General features: G+C 41.5%; 1 protein-coding gene and 1 long non-coding RNA gene across 8 annotated transcripts in view; one reads left to right on the top strand and one right to left on the bottom strand.

Annotated features, from left to right (window-relative positions):
* The window catches only part of ADAM22 (ADAM metallopeptidase domain 22), a 133,102-nt gene extending 122,890 nt beyond the window's left edge, over positions 1–10,212 (bottom strand). For 6 of the 7 annotated variants that reach the window (XM_071560570.1, XM_071560564.1, XM_071560565.1 and 3 more), the window contains exons 1-2: positions 9,855–10,212; positions 9,513–9,676 (exon numbers count right to left, since the gene is read on the bottom strand). In XM_071560570.1, coding sequence (XP_071416671.1) covers positions 9,513–9,676; positions 9,855–10,143 — 453 coding nt within the window. In that variant the 5' untranslated portion in view covers positions 10,144–10,212. The remainder of the gene's footprint in view (positions 1–9,512; positions 9,677–9,854) is intronic. The other variant, XM_071560567.1, reaches the window with a different exon arrangement.
* On the top strand, positions 9,996–13,072 carry LOC139674350 (uncharacterized). The gene is made up of 2 exons (XR_011698286.1): positions 9,996–11,289; positions 12,757–13,072. It is a non-coding gene; the product is annotated as an uncharacterized lncRNA (long non-coding RNA).
* The last annotated feature ends 6,968 nt before the right edge of the window (positions 13,073–20,040 follow it).

Genomic DNA, 20,040 nt, shown 5'->3' with positions numbered 1-20,040 from the left:
GGCTGTTCGAATTTACTCAATGTAGTATGGTGGGAACAGCATCAGGTAAAAAAGCCCCAAGCACAAAGCAATGTGCATCACGCAGGTGTCACCGCTGCAGAGTCAGTGCCTGGGCAGCAGCATGGATCCTACAGATGTGTAACGCTGAGCTCCAAGGACTCAGATGTATCTGCCTACAAACCTTGCTCCAGACCTCCATTCAGCACTCCAAAACCATGAGCATCTTTGAACAGTTACAACAAACTGACTAAGAAAAAACAATTTTCATTTCCCCCTGAAAACGTCTCTTCTTGCTCTCCGTTCCTCATCTCCATTTCATCTTCCCAAGGTTAAATGATGGAATAATGAAGACAGGAAAACTATCAGACTGTCACTGATAGCAAATTTAGCATGACCTACCACTTTATATCACAGATCTAACAGGACAAATTTAAGTAACAGGCAAGATGCTGCTTCCCAAGAGGCAATCTAGCACTTGTCTCCAGTACTAAAAACCCCTGTGGCATCAGATCTTACATTTGTTTTTCTTTTAAGTATAGAGGATAACACTAATTCAATTTTAAAACTTTGTTTATAACTTTTGATTTCCTATGAGACCAATTGTTGCAAATCTTCACATCACTGTGAAAGAAAGAACTGAAAGAACTTTTAGGAAGGTGCATTTATTTTTCCCCTTTTTTCTGAAAGGGAAGCAGCAAAGATGTATGTATAAAAGCTTACATACAACTAATGTGCAAGAGATCTTAAATATATCACTACTGGGGCAAAACCAGAAAAATTGGTGCCTGCTTAATCTCTTGTTTTTAACATGCACTCAATAAAGTTCTTCATCAAATACTAATGACTAGGGAAAGTATGACCAAGTAGGTCGCTACAAGTGTGATTAATCAAGTACAGGGTTACAAACAGAAAACAAAGGGAAGTCATGAATGAAAACCTGCAAAGTTCAGAATCTTTTCATCCCATAACTCATACAAAAACTTTAAAAACTGTTGGAGATATTTATAAAACCAACAGAGGCAATAGAGATATCCTGTGACCCAGGAACACCACAGTTTCCATTGCCCTCCACAGTGGGTGTAGCTTTCAGAGGGTCAGATCTAACAGGAAAAGCTATGCTAGCTACAACAGTTAGCAGTGCAATGTGTTCCATCTATCTCATTCAATAGCCCAGGAGCTGACTGTGCACTCAGATGGGGAAACTAATTCCTTGTGAAGAAACACAAGATCAGAGAAAAGGACTTGAACAAGGACAATCTCTTCTTAATAAAATACTCTCTCAAGGATGCCTGACAGTTTGAGTGGGCAGAACCCAAATGAACCACTGCTCGTGCACAGCTGCAGCATGACAGGCAAACAACAGATATACAAGTCATCTGCAGGGCGAGAACACAAAACAAGGGCAGCAACACACACGTCATAGGCAGTACTTGAGGAGGAACCCATCTGGACCACTGTGTCATCTATCTGTAGAAAGGACTATTGTCTCAAGGACACCATTTAGGCAAGAAGGAAAACTCAACAGATCTAACAGTCACGAGTGAAGGCATTTCCTTCACTAAAGCAGGTGGTGCCTTGAGGTCATTTTTAGCTGCATGTTTTCCAAGTTCTGAAAGGAAACAATAACATTAAAGGTCCCTCTTTCAGTACCTCTTTCAGGCTTCAGAAATGAAGGAACAGAGTTCCACTACCAGAGGAATCCACAAAAACCCTTCACTGCCACCTTTACACTACAAATTACCACCAACATTACTCTTTGACATCTAAAGCCTATCATCATGGTTAATTTCTCCCATGAATGGCTCTCTGGCACCAGCAGAAAGTTTACTAACATCTTGTCAGCATCACAGGCTAAGAAGAGCTTGACAAAACTTGCAGACTCCTAGACATGCCAATACATTGCTCAATCAATTCCACAGATAATACTGTTTAAATATGACTCACTCTCTACATTTAAGAATCAAAACCCTTCCTAAAGTTGAAAAGTGCAAGAAAGGCAAACTTCAAAACTCATTTTCCTCTTGATACAGCCTACAAGATCAAAACAAATCAACATTTTCTCTGTATATATTTTCTGAAAACACTGATGGATTTTTTTTATTCCCACAGAATTTCAGGGGTTGAAATAGTCTAAGGAGACATTTATGGAACAGAGTGTATTCCTACATACTACTATTCTCCTGGGACATTTTTAAGCTGTAAGTCAGGACTGTAGCCTCCGCACTCCCATACATTACACTTTCATTAAGAGACATTTACCTTTTTCTAAACCTTGTATTAGTACTACATTCTGGAATATGTTTTTTTTTCTAAAGCATGGTCACTTGCTACAGTTTTCTGGTCTGGCAACACCCATTTCATTAAAAAAAAAAAAAAGAGAGAGATTGTAGAGTGAATTAGTATAGGTAGACAAATCAGACCTGGTCTCATTATCTTATCAATCACCAAATTTCACTGCCTGATAGCAAATGCCCAGCAGCAATGCCATGTTTCTTAATATACTTTAACTGAATCCAATTTTCAACCTGGACTCCTAATGATTCAACAGTTAAACAGCTCTATGTCATTTGCCAATTTCTTTGATTTCTACATAAGCAATCATGTCTTCAATTTCAGGTGGCACTGGCCTTCCACTTGAACTTAACCCATCAGCAAACTCCCATCATGGGAGCACATGTCACACACAGCTTGGCAGAACACATCCTGTCCATGTGCTCAGCACTGCCAGCAGCACTTCAGCCACCTTTCCTGCTCAATGTTCAACAATAAAGTTTTAGGAAAAAAACCCATGACTCTTTCCTCACACAGTATTCCCAATAAAGTATTAAAATCTTGCAATCTTCTGTGTGCAAAGCTCCCATCTGCATTGAACGTGCCTCCATCTGAGAAGAGAGACAGTCCACATCCACGCTTGGCTGTGGCTCAGCACAGCTGCCACTGCACAGTTCATCTCTGCAGCAATGATCTCCTTCTCAGATTAATGCAACTATTGCAGTGGCTTCAGAGGAGTCCTAACAGAGAGCATATGCTGCTAGGAAGAGTAAAATTTCATCTGATGGACCTCTGTGATCCTACCTGTGTTCCAAAAGACATCTCTGCAAGAACAGCGTATCCATACACTATCCAGGAGGCCACTGGCAAGCCAAACAAAAGAAGGTAACTAGAACAGTTCTGAAGGTTTTCTTCTCTGAAAGTTTTCCACAAACAATCACAGCAAATTTGACTTGCTTTAAAATAAATTACATAAGTCAAAACCAGAGGAATGGGAGACAGGGTGGGGGTCACAATGATTTTTGGAGATGTTAAATACAGCGGTTTTGATTAACATCTAAGAAACCATCAATATACTATTTCTAGAAAATAGAGTACTGAAAAAAATATTATCTTTTGAATGTTTTACACAGTTCAATTGACCTTTAAGCAGTGTTGACAGGATAATCATAATAAAGTTTTCACAAGCAGAGTCCTAAAAAATGTTCTTAGTTTTGAGTCACTTAAAAACTGGTATGATTATTTCGAAAACTACAAAAGGGACCCAGACTACCAGAAGGATAATATAATACCAGATCTACCCTGACTGCATAACACATATGTCCATAATGCTCTTGTAGCAAATGTTTCAGAGTGAATGCTAACATCATATGTAGTTCCTTCACCATTTAGTTAATTTCAGCAAATTTTATTTTGGCACTACTTGAAATGTAACACACTTCTACAGCATGGAAGTGTTATAGCTGATAGAACTGATTAGCGGCACCAACACAGACCAGGAGTACAGATACACTGATTACCAGAGCTAGAAAGGACTTCTCTATCAGACTTTGCAGTTACTACACTGTTCATAGCAACAAGCAAATCTTGGGAAAATATTTTCTATAAGAATTGTTACATCTGAGACTTTTTGATCCTTCTTGAGTGTATATAAGCCTGGTTTATGAGATTAAGTCACAGCTTTAGAAATCTCTCTCTTTGTAACACTGTTAGGGCACAAGTAAGAGAAGATAATACAAAACAAATATTTTCCATGCACTACTTTTACCCAGACTAAGATTTTAAAATATACCTATGTCTTTTTACCACCCCTCAAAATCTGAATCCTGATACAATGTTTCTGCAACAGGAACTCTGAAGCAGCAGCTACCAGAGGTATTTTGCTGGATGATTTTTCAGACTTACGCATTTACTGTCATAACAAATCTCATTATCAAGCAGGGAGAGACTTTCTCTGAACTGAGCTTGCAAAGAAGGATAAACTAGGAATTTGAAATATTCTTTGCCTATAAAATACCAAAATGCACGATGAGTATTTCATAAAAAGATGTACCTGAAAGTCAGTCTTACATCAGAAATTAAGGACACTCTCAATGCCCTTGCATCATTCAACAATCTATAACAAAGTCTGGCTTTCAGAAAGGCAAGACCTGCATCAAGACTATGGGTATATTAACCATCATTTATATATTCATAAAATATTGCTAGGTTGGTGAAGAATCTGACCCTTACACAAATATTGCAGAACTGCATACACTGAATGACACCCATTTTGCCTAACGCCTTATAAACCTTAAGGGAAGAAGAAGAGGCAACAAGGCAGGAAGAAAACCAAATACCACAATAAACCAAATGCATGTTAATACCCACTAAAGCCCAGTTTAGCCTCCTCCCCTTTGATTTTGTGATAGGATGACCAAAAATTGTGCCTAAGTTTCTCAAAGAGATTACAGTCATTACATTAAGTGGGCAGAAAATAATTTTTAAAATTGGGCAATTTTTCATGACACTTCTCTTTTCAACAGTCACCATCCATCAGTACCAAACTCTAGAGATGTATTCAAAGATGTATTCGAAGATGTATTCATTCAACAGTCAGAACTCCTTTTTAACAAAAAAAATTACTAGTTGTTTGAGCTACCCAACACAGAATTTGACAGTATCAGAACAGAAAGCAAGGGTTTTTTAAACAAGTCAGCAGTTTCAGAAGCACTTATAAAGAATAAGGATATCCTGCTTGAAGACTAGAGCAAGAGGCCAAGAAGTCAGAGAATCCAACAGCAAACACTAGGCAACAGCTGAATAACTAATGAACATTTCAACTCTAAGTGCAAGTAGAGCTATGCAAACTCAGCATGACAGAGCAAAGCTTCTCTGCAATTGATTATTAACAATAAGTCATTTAAGAAATCTGCTAGCCATGCTTCCAAATCAGTGATGCAATTCTATCACTTGGTCCCAAATAATTCAGAAAAGCAGGCTGTGGAAGACAAATAAATTCTTTGCTGAAAACTACTGACTCACTACTGTGTACAAACAACATGCACTTCTGTCTGCAGACACAGCTCATTCCCGGAGCTCTTTCACACCAGGCTGCCTACAACCAGGTCAACCCTTTTACTCTCTTGGAAGGAATCCGGCATACCTTCATGACAACTGGCAATGGGCAAGGGAAAAACAGGCTGACAAACAGAAATTGCTATATTATGAACGCCTTCCACAAACAGCAGAGATGAGTGAATCTATGCCCATAGTCGGTCAGAACCTTGCTCCCACTGAAAATCATAGCAAATCTCAAAAATTTCCACATCAACACCTGGATATATCAAAACCAGATAACGCAATAAAAGCCACAAGAGGAACAATGTTGTCCCTTAGACTGTGTGTGCAGACCTACTAGCATGACCACAAAGTGGTGGCCTTAAGGAGAACTGGGACCATTCACTGGCATTGAGTGACAATCTCCAGCTGAGAGCAAGATCACTTTCAAGTTGTACTTTCAAGGGTTCAGGTAAGGCATCTGTTAGGTGAAAGCATGGAGTGCTCTGGTACTCTAATCTTCAGCTAGCAAATGAACCTCTTCCCAACAATTAACCCACTGAAAACTACAAACAACATGTACTTCTGTCTCCAGACATCTCAGTCACATTTTAAGGTAGAATATACCTGCATAGCATTGACTAAAGAAGAATATTAAGAAACTTGTGTTTTCCCCTGTGCTTTTTACAATACCAAAACACATATCAAGGCATGGAATTAAAAGGGTCCTTATATGTCCACTGTAGGAATTTTCCTTCTTTTAAACACAAAAATCTTAGCTTAGCCTGTACTGAATGCCCCTGACATACAGGACTTTCATCTTCTAATAGGCTTATTTATGCAACTGTAAATTAAGTGTCCATTGCTAAGATTCTGGATTGCATTAATAATAATATAATATTAGCATATTTTTATATGTCTTATCTTGATTACTCTTTAGATTAAGTGCTGTGCAGCTGCTAACAGGCCTCCTTTGGGGAACAGAGAAAATTGAAATACAGGAGTGTCACTGAAAGTAACTCTATTCCACAATGGAATTAAAAGCAGGAACTCAAAGGCACATGAATTCTCCAATATCCACTATATACTGTACATTAAAACACTAATGACATGAACATATAATAGCCTGCAACATTTGCTTTGTGCTGTGTTCTGAAGTGCAGTAATCTTTGACAACTATAACTGTGAGCATGTTAATTTAGTTTCTTAAGCACTTGTATTCTGGGCTTCTAGGATGAGTACAAAGACTATTTCTTTTACTATTTAATAGTAAAGCATGTATGTAGAGAAGTCACTCAATAGTTATGGCCATGGCAATGGCCCAAAACCCCCAAAACAAACAAAGGAGATTGCTAGAGAAAAAACTCAACAAATTATGAAAACAAACCATATATTTTTAGAAATCTGCAATCCATCACTTCCCAGTCACTTCTGCCTTCAATTAGCCTTTCACCTCCTTTTATCTTACTACATTTCTCTGGCTCAACTCCATCATAAGCCTATCTAAAACTCCTGATCTGCAAAGGCTTTGCTTTGCTTCTATGTTCCCCTGCACGATCATATTCATTTCCCTTTGTGCAATTCCAAACTCAGGCTTGCATCCTTCTTGTACAACTTCTGCCCTTTCTGCATCTAAAGCTTTCATCCAGGAATTAAAGGAATCCGATCCGATTTAATGCAACTTCCTTCTCTACAGCTTATCTCACTCTCTCCTTTCATCTTCATCCAATTCAAAACACAACTACACTGTTTTACATTAATTCAACTACAGCCTTGTTGTCTAGTCCTCTGACTGCACCCTCCCATCCAGGTATCTTTGTTTTTCTAGATATGGTTGTTTGTCCTTCATTCACTGGAGATTTTTCTTGAATGCTTCAACATCCTGCAAGAAGCATCTTCCCTAAACTAATCCAGAAGGCCATTAGCTTTGGTTTGAAATATCTATTTAAGACCATTTTTTCTGTCATATATAGGTATTCAAAGACTATTGGCAAAGATTAGAATAGGGCATGGAGACAGAGTATATTTAATCATAAAGTAATACATATGAAAATGTTATTGATGGAGAGGGAAGCTCTGTTGTCCTACCCTTTTATATGCCACTGATCTTGGACTGTTAACTCTTCAGGGCAGGCATGGGTGTCTCTTCATGGAAGAGCAGAATCCAGCATCTTTATACTTCATGTGACTTGCACCAGACACCCAAAAGCAACCATAAAAGTTAACTCCATTAAGTTAGTCCATAACTTTGATAAGCCTTCTGGCAGCAGTAAGAGTGTTGAGGGTTTTTATGGGATTCTAGACTTCAGGAGTCAGGATGTTAAATTACTCAACTGCAACAGTTAACACTAACGCTACAACATACCATCCTAAACGCAGCTTCTATAAAACGTCATTTAAGCAAAGTCAGCCATGCTGCTGGTCCATTACCACCGAGCTGACTCAGATCTCCAGGCAAGGGTTGCAGTATCCTGCAATTAGGATGTAACCATGCCCTGTGCCAGAATCACAGAAAATCTGTACTGTTCCACTGGGTTTGGCCTGCTCTGCAATTTTCTTCCTCCAAAGCACTGCCAGCTACTGTATCCTTCAGTGAGTAACAACCATCTGATACCATGGGCGAGGCTGGAGATATTTTAAACAGCAGAGGTGAAACTTCTTGCTCAGGAAGAAAAGTAGTAGTTGCACAAAGAGCTTTTACACATTTCCATCAGAGCTTTAACACATTTACATTGGTTTAGCATGGAGGCTGGGTTGAAACAAACTCATTTACTCCTTTTTAACCCATTTGTGTTACTTCTTTTTTTCTGCTTGCAGAAAAGCTTGCTTCATATTAACAACTAGATGAGAATTACTTGAAAACTTTTTATAAGCATAACAGTTGGCGAATAAAAGATGAGACATTCAGAAAAATAAAACCCATTAATTAGCAGTTTGTTCTGTAAGACCAGTATTTGAAATTTGCAAGCCATGCTCTTTGTCTTTTTAAAAGCACTAATGACAAACACAACTATTACTAAGTTTTAAACAGACATGTCACAGTGTTTCAACTCGTGGCTGTTCAAGGGTCTTCAAAGAATCCTGAAATGCACAGAAGTTTTGTTTTTCTTTTTTTGAGCAAAGCACTATGGAACTTCAAGAATCCTATTTTATTGTACTGTAAATACAGTCTTCACATCTGAAAAATCTTTACATAGAATAAGTTACATTCAGAAGCAAATAAATATACTATAAAGGGCCTTATTATTATTTACTACACAAAAAGAATACAAATTGTTAGTGCTTATACTTTATGGATTATTTTTTAAAAAAGAGACTTTTTTCCCTCTTATTTTGTTTCTTAAACACAAAGTAGTCAATTGGAAAAGGAGGAAATAGAGGCCTGCAACTCATCTTGGATGTCAGCAGTTGCTTCAAATGCACAGATTTTATGGTTTTATCTATAACAGCAAAGACTCAGTGTTTTTTCCCTTCAGATGTAACAGCCATGTACCACCTCAAACATGATCATTAGCGGTCAAGACGAAAATCACTATGCTTTATTACAAATTGGGGTGGCTATTTGTTAAAAGTTAGAGGCACTGGTCTTCATACAACAGATATACATTTTTACAACACAAACAGTGCCAGGGTAATGGTTGGACTGGATAATCTTAGCAGTCTTTACCAACCTTAGTGCCTCTATGATTCTATGGAATTTGAAAACATCCCGATTTGGGTAGCAAGCAATATGTACATTGCTTGCTATGTTAATATATTTCAAGTAATTCCCTTCTGATTTTCAATTTCTATTTTTAAAATCACATCCGAGCCCACAGAACACAAACCCACCCTGTCCACGTTTCAGTCAGAAGCCGAAATTAAACCGCAACATTTTAAGTCCCGCAGTCGTGAAAGCACCGCAACTTTGATTTTGGGGTCCCCGCCGCCGCAGGCAGCGGGCTGTGCCCGCCCGAGCCCCGCTGACGGCCGGGGGAGGGCAGGACCAGGGACCATCTTAACTAATTCGGGCGCCGCTGCGGTAGGACTGGCATTGCCAGCGCTCCTGCGGAAAATCGAGCAGCACGACTCGTCGAGCATCGCACTGCACTGAGCGTTCTCCTTCAGCGGCACAAACACCCTTGGGCGGAGGGTGCGGCGAGGCTCCGCTCCGCACCGCCGCCCCCGGCAGCGCCCGAGCCGCCCGCGGCTCCCCCGCTCACCTGTGTCCGCGCCGCCTCGCTCCGCACCCGCGTGCTCAGCGCCGGCCACCGCGCCCCGCCGCCGCCCTCGCCGGAGACCAGCCGCAGGGGCCTGATGCTCTCCCGCTCCGCGAAGCGGCTCTCGCCCCGCCGCCCTGCTGTCGCTGTCGCCGGCCCGGCGTCTCCTGGGCAGGGGAGAGGTACCATCACCCGGCTGCGCCCTCGCCCTCGGCGGGCAGGCTATTGCGGGGGCTCCGTTTCCATGGGGCTCCGCAGCAGTCTCGACGCAGCGTTCCCCCCTCCCCACCGACTCGGCCGCTCCCGCCTCAAGCGCAGCGGCGCTGCCCCGCGGCCGCGGCTCACCTGGGGCAGCCGGCAGAGCGCAGAGCGCCAGGGAGAGGAGGCAGGCGGCAGCCCGCATGGCGCTGCCCGCCGCCCCGCTCGCCGCCGTGTGCCGCTCCGGCTGCCGCCGCCGTGCGCCGTCGGCTCCGCGCCTGCACGGGCGGGGGGGCTGCGGGGCCGCGGGGCCAGGGCTGCCGAGCTCCGCCCCGCCGCCGCGCCGAGCCCCCTGCCAGCGGTGGAGATGGCGAGAGCAGGCGAGGATCCCCGCAGAGCCCGCTTGGAAGAGGGAAGTGCTGGGAAATGTAGTCATTTGCCAGCGTGTGAGGGAGCCGGGGGTGGGGAGACCGGAGGGGAAGCCCAGGAGCCAGCGAAGCGCTGCAAGGATTCCGCAGCTCCCGCCCTGTGGAGCCGCCCCGGTACCGCCCCGGTGCCGCACTGCTCCGGGGCCAAGGGAACCCCTGCTGCAAAACTTGCCTTAGCTGACAGCCCGACCTGCGGGGCACGGCGGGAGCCCTCTCGGGGGCAGCGTTTTCCCTCCCTCCCTGCCTTTACTGCCTCCTGCCCCTCTCTCTTCCCTTACATGTTCATTTTCAGAGGAAACCTTCACTTCCTTCTCTATGACCTTTTTTCTTCCTTTCTTAAATTTCTACTCCCCCCTCGGCCCGCTTTCTTCACTGGACTAACAGAGTAAAAAAGGATTACAACGCAGAAACGTTCCTTTCACATTACAATACCCTCTCCTGGACTAAGGAAGAGGCAGAAGTGTCGAAGAGGGCCCACGATGTCTGTTCCTCGAACCGCGAGGATTATTCTCCCTCAGCGCAGGGATGGCTGCATCTGCAATCCAATTCTACACTCCCACCTACCGGGAAGCCGAGGACAGTAGTGCTACCTCTCGGCACTGTGTATGTAATTTCTTAACTATGTTTCTTTCTGAAAATGGGACAAGAGCGGCGATTGCCTAAGGAGCCCCTTCCACCGCCGTTTTCCGAAGGGGCGATAGTAAGAACTGTCATGGCATGCAGTTGAGGGGAGCGGAGAGAGGACGGATGTCAGAGCAGCACAGTGGTAGATGCAGCTCGATATCGACCCAGGCAAGAGAATACGAGGTCAAACTACCGAGTGCAAGGCTTCTACCAGTTCTAAGCACATAATAAATGAGGAGGAGGCATCACAGTAAATGGCACTGAAAGCTGCTGCTCGTAGTCTCGAAGATTAGAAGAACCAACAAAACCCCAAAATATTTTCATAATGTTGAAACCATTATTGTAATGGTTTTGATCCATGGCTTCCTCAGTAACTAGGTGTAACTAAGGAAGCAGACATCACAAGTATTCCACACGTGTTTTCCACGTAACAGAGGAGGAGTTTAGTTTTCCTTCTTCCGGGCAGCTGGGTGTGGGAGAAGCCTGGATGGTCTGTTCTGCTCTTGTGGTGTTCCTGGCCTGGGACGTGGGTGAGATAATTTTATGCTTGTTCTCCTTTAATTGCATTTGTCTGTTTCATTTATTTAGGTTCGGTTTTGTTCCTTCCTCTTTTCTGGTTAACAAGTTGTTTGGGTTGTTTTTCCCCTTTTCCCCAATTAATACAAAGCAAAGTCTATTACACTAGATTTGTAAGTACTCTAAGAGACACATAGCAAGAAACAGAAAAAGTAACAACAAAAATGTTTCTACTTCCCTGAATACAAACAAAATGCAAGCAGGGGCAGGAGCGAGGCCTGCTTCAAGACAAAAGCTGGGTCACATCCGGCTTGTACCTCGGCCATGGCAGAACTGACTAAGCCACTCCCACACCCTTTGAGATGATGTAGTATGGTATGGAATACAATATTATTGGCTGGAAGAAGTCAGCTGTTAGCTAGCTCAGCCCAGCTCAAGTCATCTGACAATCCTAGGCCTAGCTGAACTTTAAAACCTAAGTTTAGGCCCACCTGGCTAAACCCATAACATATTATGTAACAAGAAATAACTTCCCACTTCCCAGTAAACACAAATTCTACCATTTTAACTACAAATCATTCTAGAGAAGTTGGTTCTTCAGAGACAGACTTAAGCAGAGAGAAAAGCTAAGAACAAACATTTTACTTCCTTCAGATAACATGATGTTAAGCCGGTGCTCTGGGCTTGGGCCTCCCCATCCCTCCTGGGACAGCAGAGTGTCTTGCTGGCACCACAGCTGTGAAGCAACTGAACAAGCCACACCCACACACCAGCTCTTACCCCTTTTGAGATGATGCAATATGGTATGGAGTACAATATTATTGGCCAGAAGTCAGCTGTTAGCTAGCTCAGTCCAGCTCAAGTCAGCTGACAATTCCCAGGCCTAGCTGAACTTTTAAAACCTAAATTTAGGCCCATCTGGCCAAACCCATAACAATTATGCAAATCAGTATTAATTTCATTGCTTGCACGGACAACAGCCAGAACCTCTGGCACCTCCATTTCTGCTCCTAGGAGTGTTTCAGCCCCCCGGTCTGCCTTCCATGGGGTTCCCACGGGAGGGACCGCCCTCAGGGCACAGCAGCACAGCAACGGCCGCCCGCCCCACACCCCGAGCCGCCCGCGGGGAAGGTCGGCGCTCCTGGACTGATTTCTCTGTAGGTCTTAATTACACAGATAATCTGTTAAAGGAAGCAATCACAGGACAGAGGAGGGAAATTCAGATTCTCACAGTTTGTTTCCATGATATAAAATAGACAAAATGACAGTCCAGCAAGCTGAGGATAAGAACACAGTATTACACTTGGAAATATATATTAACTTTGAGGAGAAAGTGGCTAATGTAAAAGGTTAGGTTTGTTTATCAAACAGGATATGCTAAGCTTGCAGAAAGTGTAACCGCAGACTTGCTTGCAGAAAATGTATATGCCCTAAGAAAATGTTAAACCGCAGACTCGCTTGTAACTAACACGAGTTGCCAGTTTCCGCAGAATGATTCCAGCAGAGTTAACCATGTAAGGGAGGAGGTGTTCTAGAGACACCTGAGGAAGACTTCTGCCTTCGGCCTCGACGACCCCCAGGAGGCAGAAAAAGACCCCTTAGCAACAACAAAAGCATGCGCAGAGTACCACACCGAAACCACAAACACGGAACTGAACTGCTGATAAAAAGGAGGAAGTTGGAACTGAGGGCGTGCCAGTTGGTGGAGCGGAGACTCCCCTGGTAGCCCAGCGCTGTATTTTGCCTACTTGCTTGCTTGCTAAATTACAATAAATTTTTATTTGCTTGAATAAAAGACATTTTGGTCTCAATTTATGACAGCTAACAATTTTGATTTACACTACAACACACACTACAAGCAAGATATATTTATTAAATCCTCAAGCAGCTGCTAAAACTGTGCACAATTCACTTATAGAACTCTGCTGTGGGGTATCAAGAGGAGCATGGGTGGGTGAGTAAAGAAAATGAGGAAGTGCCATTTATAGAAAGAAAAATCAGTACTATAATATGATGTTTCAATCTTCTTCTAAAAGTCATAAATCCTTACCTCTCAGGCTGCAGCCAACCTCTCAGTTATTTCAGTTAGACCAAACCATCCCCACTGGCACACTATTCCACAGCTTTGTCTGCCAGTATTTCTGTGAAAATTCATGACAGTGGGTATATATTTTACCTGTTCGGCAGTAGATACACAGTGCAGTTATACACTCATTTCCTGGATCAGTACATCATATATTTCTTTTTTCTCTTGGCATTACCAGTGTTCAGATCTAGTGCAGATGTCACACATGGAAGGTTCACCATCTCAGCATCAGCCATCCCCTGGCTGCTTTTAACTAATAACTATGAAAGTATAGTTTTACTCAGTCTGTGTGCTCAGGGGATATGATCAGGTATGATACATATGCTTCATAAATACAGTCCCTTTTTAGTATGCCAACTCTGTTTGGTCAAATCCTTCACTACTTTTAAGAATAATTTGTAAACCTTTTTTTGTTATTAAATACAATCAACTAATAAGATAAAGGCATTTTAAAAGTGTGTGTGGTAGAAGTGATTAAACAAAATAGAGCTGGAAAAGATTTTATGTCCCTCTCTTTTAAAACTGTTCTTGTTTACATCTTCTACCATTTGGCTAGGAAAACATTTCTATGATAAACACTGAACATGAATTCTAAATAGAAGACTGTAATAAACTGAAGACATTGAATGATCTAAATCAAGAGAAAGGAAATCCTGCATGTCTGAAGTCCACTTATTGTACACATTGATTAGAAAGGGGTGATCAGAAATGGGTGATTTGAGAGGCGTAATCCTTCAGAGAAATAATATTTTAATTTTATCTGTGCTGCTTTCAGAAATCAGGCAGAGAAGATCAATGTTCATTTCCTAGTTCTGTTTTACTGGGAGCTCTTTGACGTGGCTGAGGACTATGGCAGACTGTCCTGCTCTGAACAACCATCTCTTTCACATCTGCAGGCAGAATTTTTTCTTCTAGCAAATTGTAGAATATCTTGTGTTGTGAGAGACCTATAGGGAACATCAAATCCAACTCCCTGCTTCTCGCAGGACTACCTAAAAATAAACCATGTATCTGTGTCATCCAGACACTCCTTTAACTTTGACAGACTTGGGAACATCTTCCCTGGGGAGCATGTTCCAGTGACCGACTGCCCTCCCAGTGAAGAATCTTTTCCTAATGTCCAATCTGAACATTCCCTGAAGCAGCTTCATACCATTTCCTTGTGTCCCTTTGCTGGTCCCCAGAGACAGAGCAGCACCTCACATTCCGTTGTTCCCTTTCAGGAAGTTGCAGACTGCGATGGGGTCACCCCTCAGCCTTCTCCTGTCTAGGCTGAACAAACCAAGTGGTCTCAGCCGCTACCCCTAAGTCCTGCCCTTGAGACCTCTCATCATCTTGGTCGTCTTGGTCATCTTGCTCTAGACATACTCAAATACCATAGGCATTTTGAAGATTTTTTTAACCATAATTAGTTACAAGTCATAATTTAACACTTAAACATCTGTTACTTTTCTCCTTCCCACAGAAAATAAGAAAGATACATGGACTAAGCAGTCCTGTCGCTATTGTACTTCTAATTTATATCGGGTATTCTTCAAAATTATCTCCCAGCTGTACAGCTTAAGTTTTGCTGTAATCTCTATGGTAAGAACGAATGACTGCAATCATGATTTACAGTTTTAAACTCTCTAAATTTCTGGAGATATTAGTCGAGTTTAAAATGCTGAAATAGTAACACATTTTTAAACATTAAAAAAACCTATAGAAACTGCTTTATATTTTTATATTTTGATAAAATGTAGATTTTCTTCTGCTCTGAGAAATACACAGTGAAGCCTTGTGTATGCATAGACATGATGGAAAAATAGCACTGACTCCAATCACAGAACATTACAGTGACTTAACACTGTGAAGAGTGTAACTCTTCTCCCCACACAGAGAAACTTTTGTTTTCCCAAATGTAATAGATTGTAACTGAAATCTAGGGCACTTGTTAACAAACACATTCTCAGTGGTTGATATTCAATTATGATTTATTAAGTTTATAAAAAACATATTGAGACTGTTTCCTGATAAAAGGCAGATTTATGAATATTTTCTAATTGTTTCTATTCATCTGCCCACCAATTGCCATAAGAGTTTCCATGTGAAAAACACATGTATGTTCTCAATACATGGTAATTAACTTTTCTTGGATCAGTAGCAGTTACATGTCCAATTACAGAGACAGTACATTTTCACTGCATGATTGTACAGCAGTGACATTTGACTCATGTATGTAAAAATCCCTTTGCCCTGATGGTTATTTAGTTTGGAGCACATTACCTCAAAACAGGAACCATGTTCAGCTGTAATCTAAATATAGAGCTCATCACTCAGAATCTGTTTTGACATTAAATTGGGGGTACAGCCTGGATCTGGAGCACTACACTGGCCATTCCCAGCAAGGACATTTTAAGGTTCAGAGAAAGATGGAGACAGAAGCCAGGAAGGTCAGGATGGATCAGGATGGCAATGAACGGGTAGGAACACAACAAAGTATCATATAGGTGGTATGGGGAAGTAAGCTGGTGCTTTTTGCTCTTCTAGTACTATGGTGTGTGAAAAAGATGACATTCAATTTAATTAACACCTAGTAAATTCAAATCTAATGAGAATAAATATGCTTTCATTCAACAAGTAGTTAGTCTAGTGAAGTCTTTACTTGGGCTGCACTTTTGAATTATTTTCAAAATTCTCACTGTCAAGAGGGACAGGATGTTCTTATGCACTGAAAGAACAGGACCTGCAATGATGAGCAACCAGCTTTGGATAAAAGTGCTTCAGGCTTTGTTAATTTATTCCGAGTTTACGAATAGGATTTTTTTTTCTGTGGTTGATGGTTTCATCTTGAATCTAGTCGTGACATGGGATCCTTTTTGCACTTCTTGTGACTACTGCTCACCAGTGTTGGAATTAGATTAGGCTGGGTAACTACAAGTATGGTTTAGCACAGGCAGTTTCTCAGAAAATCTGGCGACACAAAGAAGCTACGCTTTTTATAAAAGAACCAAAAGCAACCCTGCAAACAAACAAACAAAAAACCAAAAACCCACATCCAAACCAAACAATTAAAAAACCCCACACCAATTATTTGGTGCGGTGCCAAGTGGTTTGAAAATCAGGGCACCAGCAAAGCAAAAATAGTTCAGAAATCTCATTCCTGTTTTATAACATACAAAACTTACATTCCTTTAAGAACTTCCAGGTCAGACCTGCTGAAGTTACTCCTGAAGAATGTCAGGCAAGTTAGTTGCTAAAATTACCCTCAGAAACAAGGTAGAGAGCTACTCAATTAAACCAACCTGAATGCAGGATACACGATGAGATCCATGCAGCTTTCCTGTGGCCAGAAGCCTCTCCTTTTCCAAGGGCTTTTCCAGGCTGAAGCACCTTGTTTGAAGACCTTGTAACTGAAAGATGAACTCCCTGTGACATGCCTGCACTTGAAAAGTGTGAGACCCATATCCAAATTCCTACCCTGACAGATGGTTTGAATCACAGAACTGTCGACCTTCATTTGGCAATTGACTCAAACTTTATTCTACTGGAATACCATGTTGCAAAATGGTTCTGAAGGTCGCAGAGGAAGCCTGGGGTTTATGCCCAGCCACCAACATACTCAGCAAACATTTGAGACAATCTTGAAGTGAGATCTCCACTCAACTCAAAAAAACAAACAAAAAAAGGATTATGTCAGTCAGCCACCTGAATCTGCAGCTCCTTTATCTCAAATGAAATTGGACTCCACCCAACATCCCAAACCTTTTTTATGGTGCTATGTCTGGGGTACTCAGCATTTCTTTTGGGAAGCTGCATTATCTAAAGCAAATAAACTGTTGACTATTAGATGGCAAAAAGCAAGATTTGCAGAATGCATGATAACCCCCCCAAAACTATTGATATCACCTTCAGATATATTAAGCAGGTTAATGAAGTCTGTTCACATTTACCTTCAACCTGCTAAAGGTATCAGTGGTGACATTATTACCGGCTAGTATTACACAAGGGGATTTACCTTTATTTATGCCTGCATTTGATAGCACAAAAAAATCTCCTTACATGGCCCAGAGGACTGACCAGTCATGCTAATAAATTTCGGCATCCTGTTTCTAGTCCACCTACATATATTCGGGTAAATAAGCTGTACAATTGCTCTGGATCAGTCAGCTGCTAAAATTTCCTCTCATTTGTTTTCAAGAGTGGTGGTTATAAGCATATAGAGGTTACAGCTAAATTGGAATGGTAGTAAGCACTTAAAAGAAAATATATTTTTTCCCCAAATATTTTCATGAGATGAGACATAAAAGAAAAAATGAGATGGATAAAGGGGAGTCCATTTCCTGCTGTGATGCAAATAACATCCAAAGTACTTAGTCACCCAAGAAGGATATGAATGCTTGTTTGCAGTGGATTGTAGTTTTGTTTTAACCTTTGCTATTTTAGGAATTTCCTATTTTTTATATAATCTAATTGCATGTCTTAAAGATCTTGGATACTGAGCATCTACAGAATGAAACTAGGACCAGGAAGCAATTTCCACCTTTGAGTAGACTTACCTTAAGACCAAGACAGACTGATTTGATGCTATAGTGGTATCAACATCATCAAAAAGCCCAACATGGGCAGCCTCTATCAGCCCCTGGTGCTTATCAGCCAATGGCCCAGAGGCCACATGGACTACACAGCTCACAAAGATTCTCTGGCAGGAGAACACAAAGGGATTCATAGTTTTATTCTATGTCCACATACTCCACTGACTACATCAGTTAGAACAACAACCATTTTTATATTATGCCTGAACTCGGAGACTGCCACAAGAGCTTCACAGACACCATCACCAGTCCCATTAGCTGAGTGCTCCCCAGAGTGCAGGATGAAGGTGCACACACCCCCACAGGTGCATCTAAGGAGTCACATACCATGCACTCATATAGGCTGGAAGGTGACACAGATCAATGATAGTATGAAAAGATAACTGAAGTGTGCCCTTCTGTTGGAGGCTTGAGGTGGAACATGGATTCAATCACCTCACTGGAAATTGCCAAAGGACAGAATAGATGTTAAGATGCTCCCCAGGTTGTAACTATCTTTCTGCAACTCCAAAGGGGAAAGCTGGCTTTCCAGTCACCTGCCCATTGTTTTGTGCCAAGTGTTCTGCAGTTGGATGTTGGGTAAGAGAGATTACTGCTTGAAGATCCTGCTGCTGAGCACAAGGCTTACACAAGTGCATGAAACTCAGAACTTCCTCATGTGTGAGTGGTCTCCTCTGTCATCACCTACCCACAGGAGTATCTGTATATACAGCCACACACACGTACACACATCTGTGCATTCCCAACACTTGGGAACTCTGTCCTCTCAGCCACACTATAAATCACCTGAGGAGACAAAATATTTCTGTTCCAGATAAACACGTACAGTGGAGCAAAGTCATATGCAGCGGTTGGGTATCCACTGCAAAAACCGAGAACTATAGAGTAGGTGGAACAGAAGGAAAACACTACGTCTTCCAAGGCTTTATTTTTAAAAGCAGCTTTCAACACCTGTATTTCTTTTGATGTTGCTACTACTATGCCAACTTTGCATTTTCCAGCTGGCTTCCATGAGGAAGAAGTTATATGTCTTTACCGAAAATCACTTTGCTCTCTCTCCTGGTCTGAACAGAGCAGTTGCAACTCACACTGAAGTACCAAACCAGTGCCTGCAGAGGCTTTCAGCAGTGGCGTGTGTGTGTGTGTGCACACATACGCCTCCTGTTTTAACATTTTAAAAATTATCATAAAATATTTCACATCCCTGTCATTGACACACCCATGAAAGAGAAAGAAGGAAGAGCATAGACCCACAAGATAATCATGCAAGTAAGGGTACTTTTATAATTCAGAAGTCATGGGGATATTTTTTCAATCAGATTTTAAAATTAAGTAGTGTCTATTCTACACATGGGTTAAAGCTCTCATGTTTTTCTGACAGTCAAGTTTTGGGTGCTTCATTAAAATTTTGAATCCCAACTGTGTATAAATACATGCTGCAGAGAGTATGGAAATACAGCTCCAAGTTTCTCTAACCACCACAAAAAGGAAACAGCAGTTAGAATATTAACTGTTTTTGAATAGAATGTAAGAATTACCTACACCTGCTTCTCATTCAAAGAAAGCAAGATGATTCAAAAATGAAATGTATTTGAAGAAATTCATGTACCCAAGAAGGAAGAGTTCAAACTGTAATTATATACTACCTAATTAACACAAATATGTACTGACAGGTAAACTGCACTTCGAATGGCAAAATTTTATTTTAAAGACACCACAGAGATATTTGTGGTAGTTTGTCTGAAGTGTTTGACATTTCTCAGAATCACTGCCATGTGTTTTGAAAATGCTCTATTCTTTTCGCTGGAAGTCAGAGAGACAGACAGATGTCCTACAAACTATCCTTCCATATTTAATTTTTTTCCAATACTAATTAATACAAACACTTCAAAATTTTTGCAAAAACTGAAGTTTAACAAGCTTAAAAGATAATAAATACGTTAAAATAATTGAATATGCTGAATAAACCTGTTTTAGAAACAGTGAGCAGGCTTAGGTGGCATGTGATGCCATCTGAACATAGTACATACAAAGGGCAGTCAATACACACTAATGTGATCAGTAAACAAATTCTCATCATGACTAAAAGTGCTTTTTGCAACCAG

The sequence above is a fragment of the Pithys albifrons genome, chromosome 7, assembly GCF_047495875.1.
Source record: "Pithys albifrons albifrons isolate INPA30051 chromosome 7, PitAlb_v1, whole genome shotgun sequence".
In the NCBI taxonomy this organism is placed as follows: Eukaryota; Metazoa; Chordata; class Aves; order Passeriformes; family Thamnophilidae; genus Pithys; species Pithys albifrons.
This window is presented reverse-complemented; position numbering and strand designations above follow the sequence as displayed.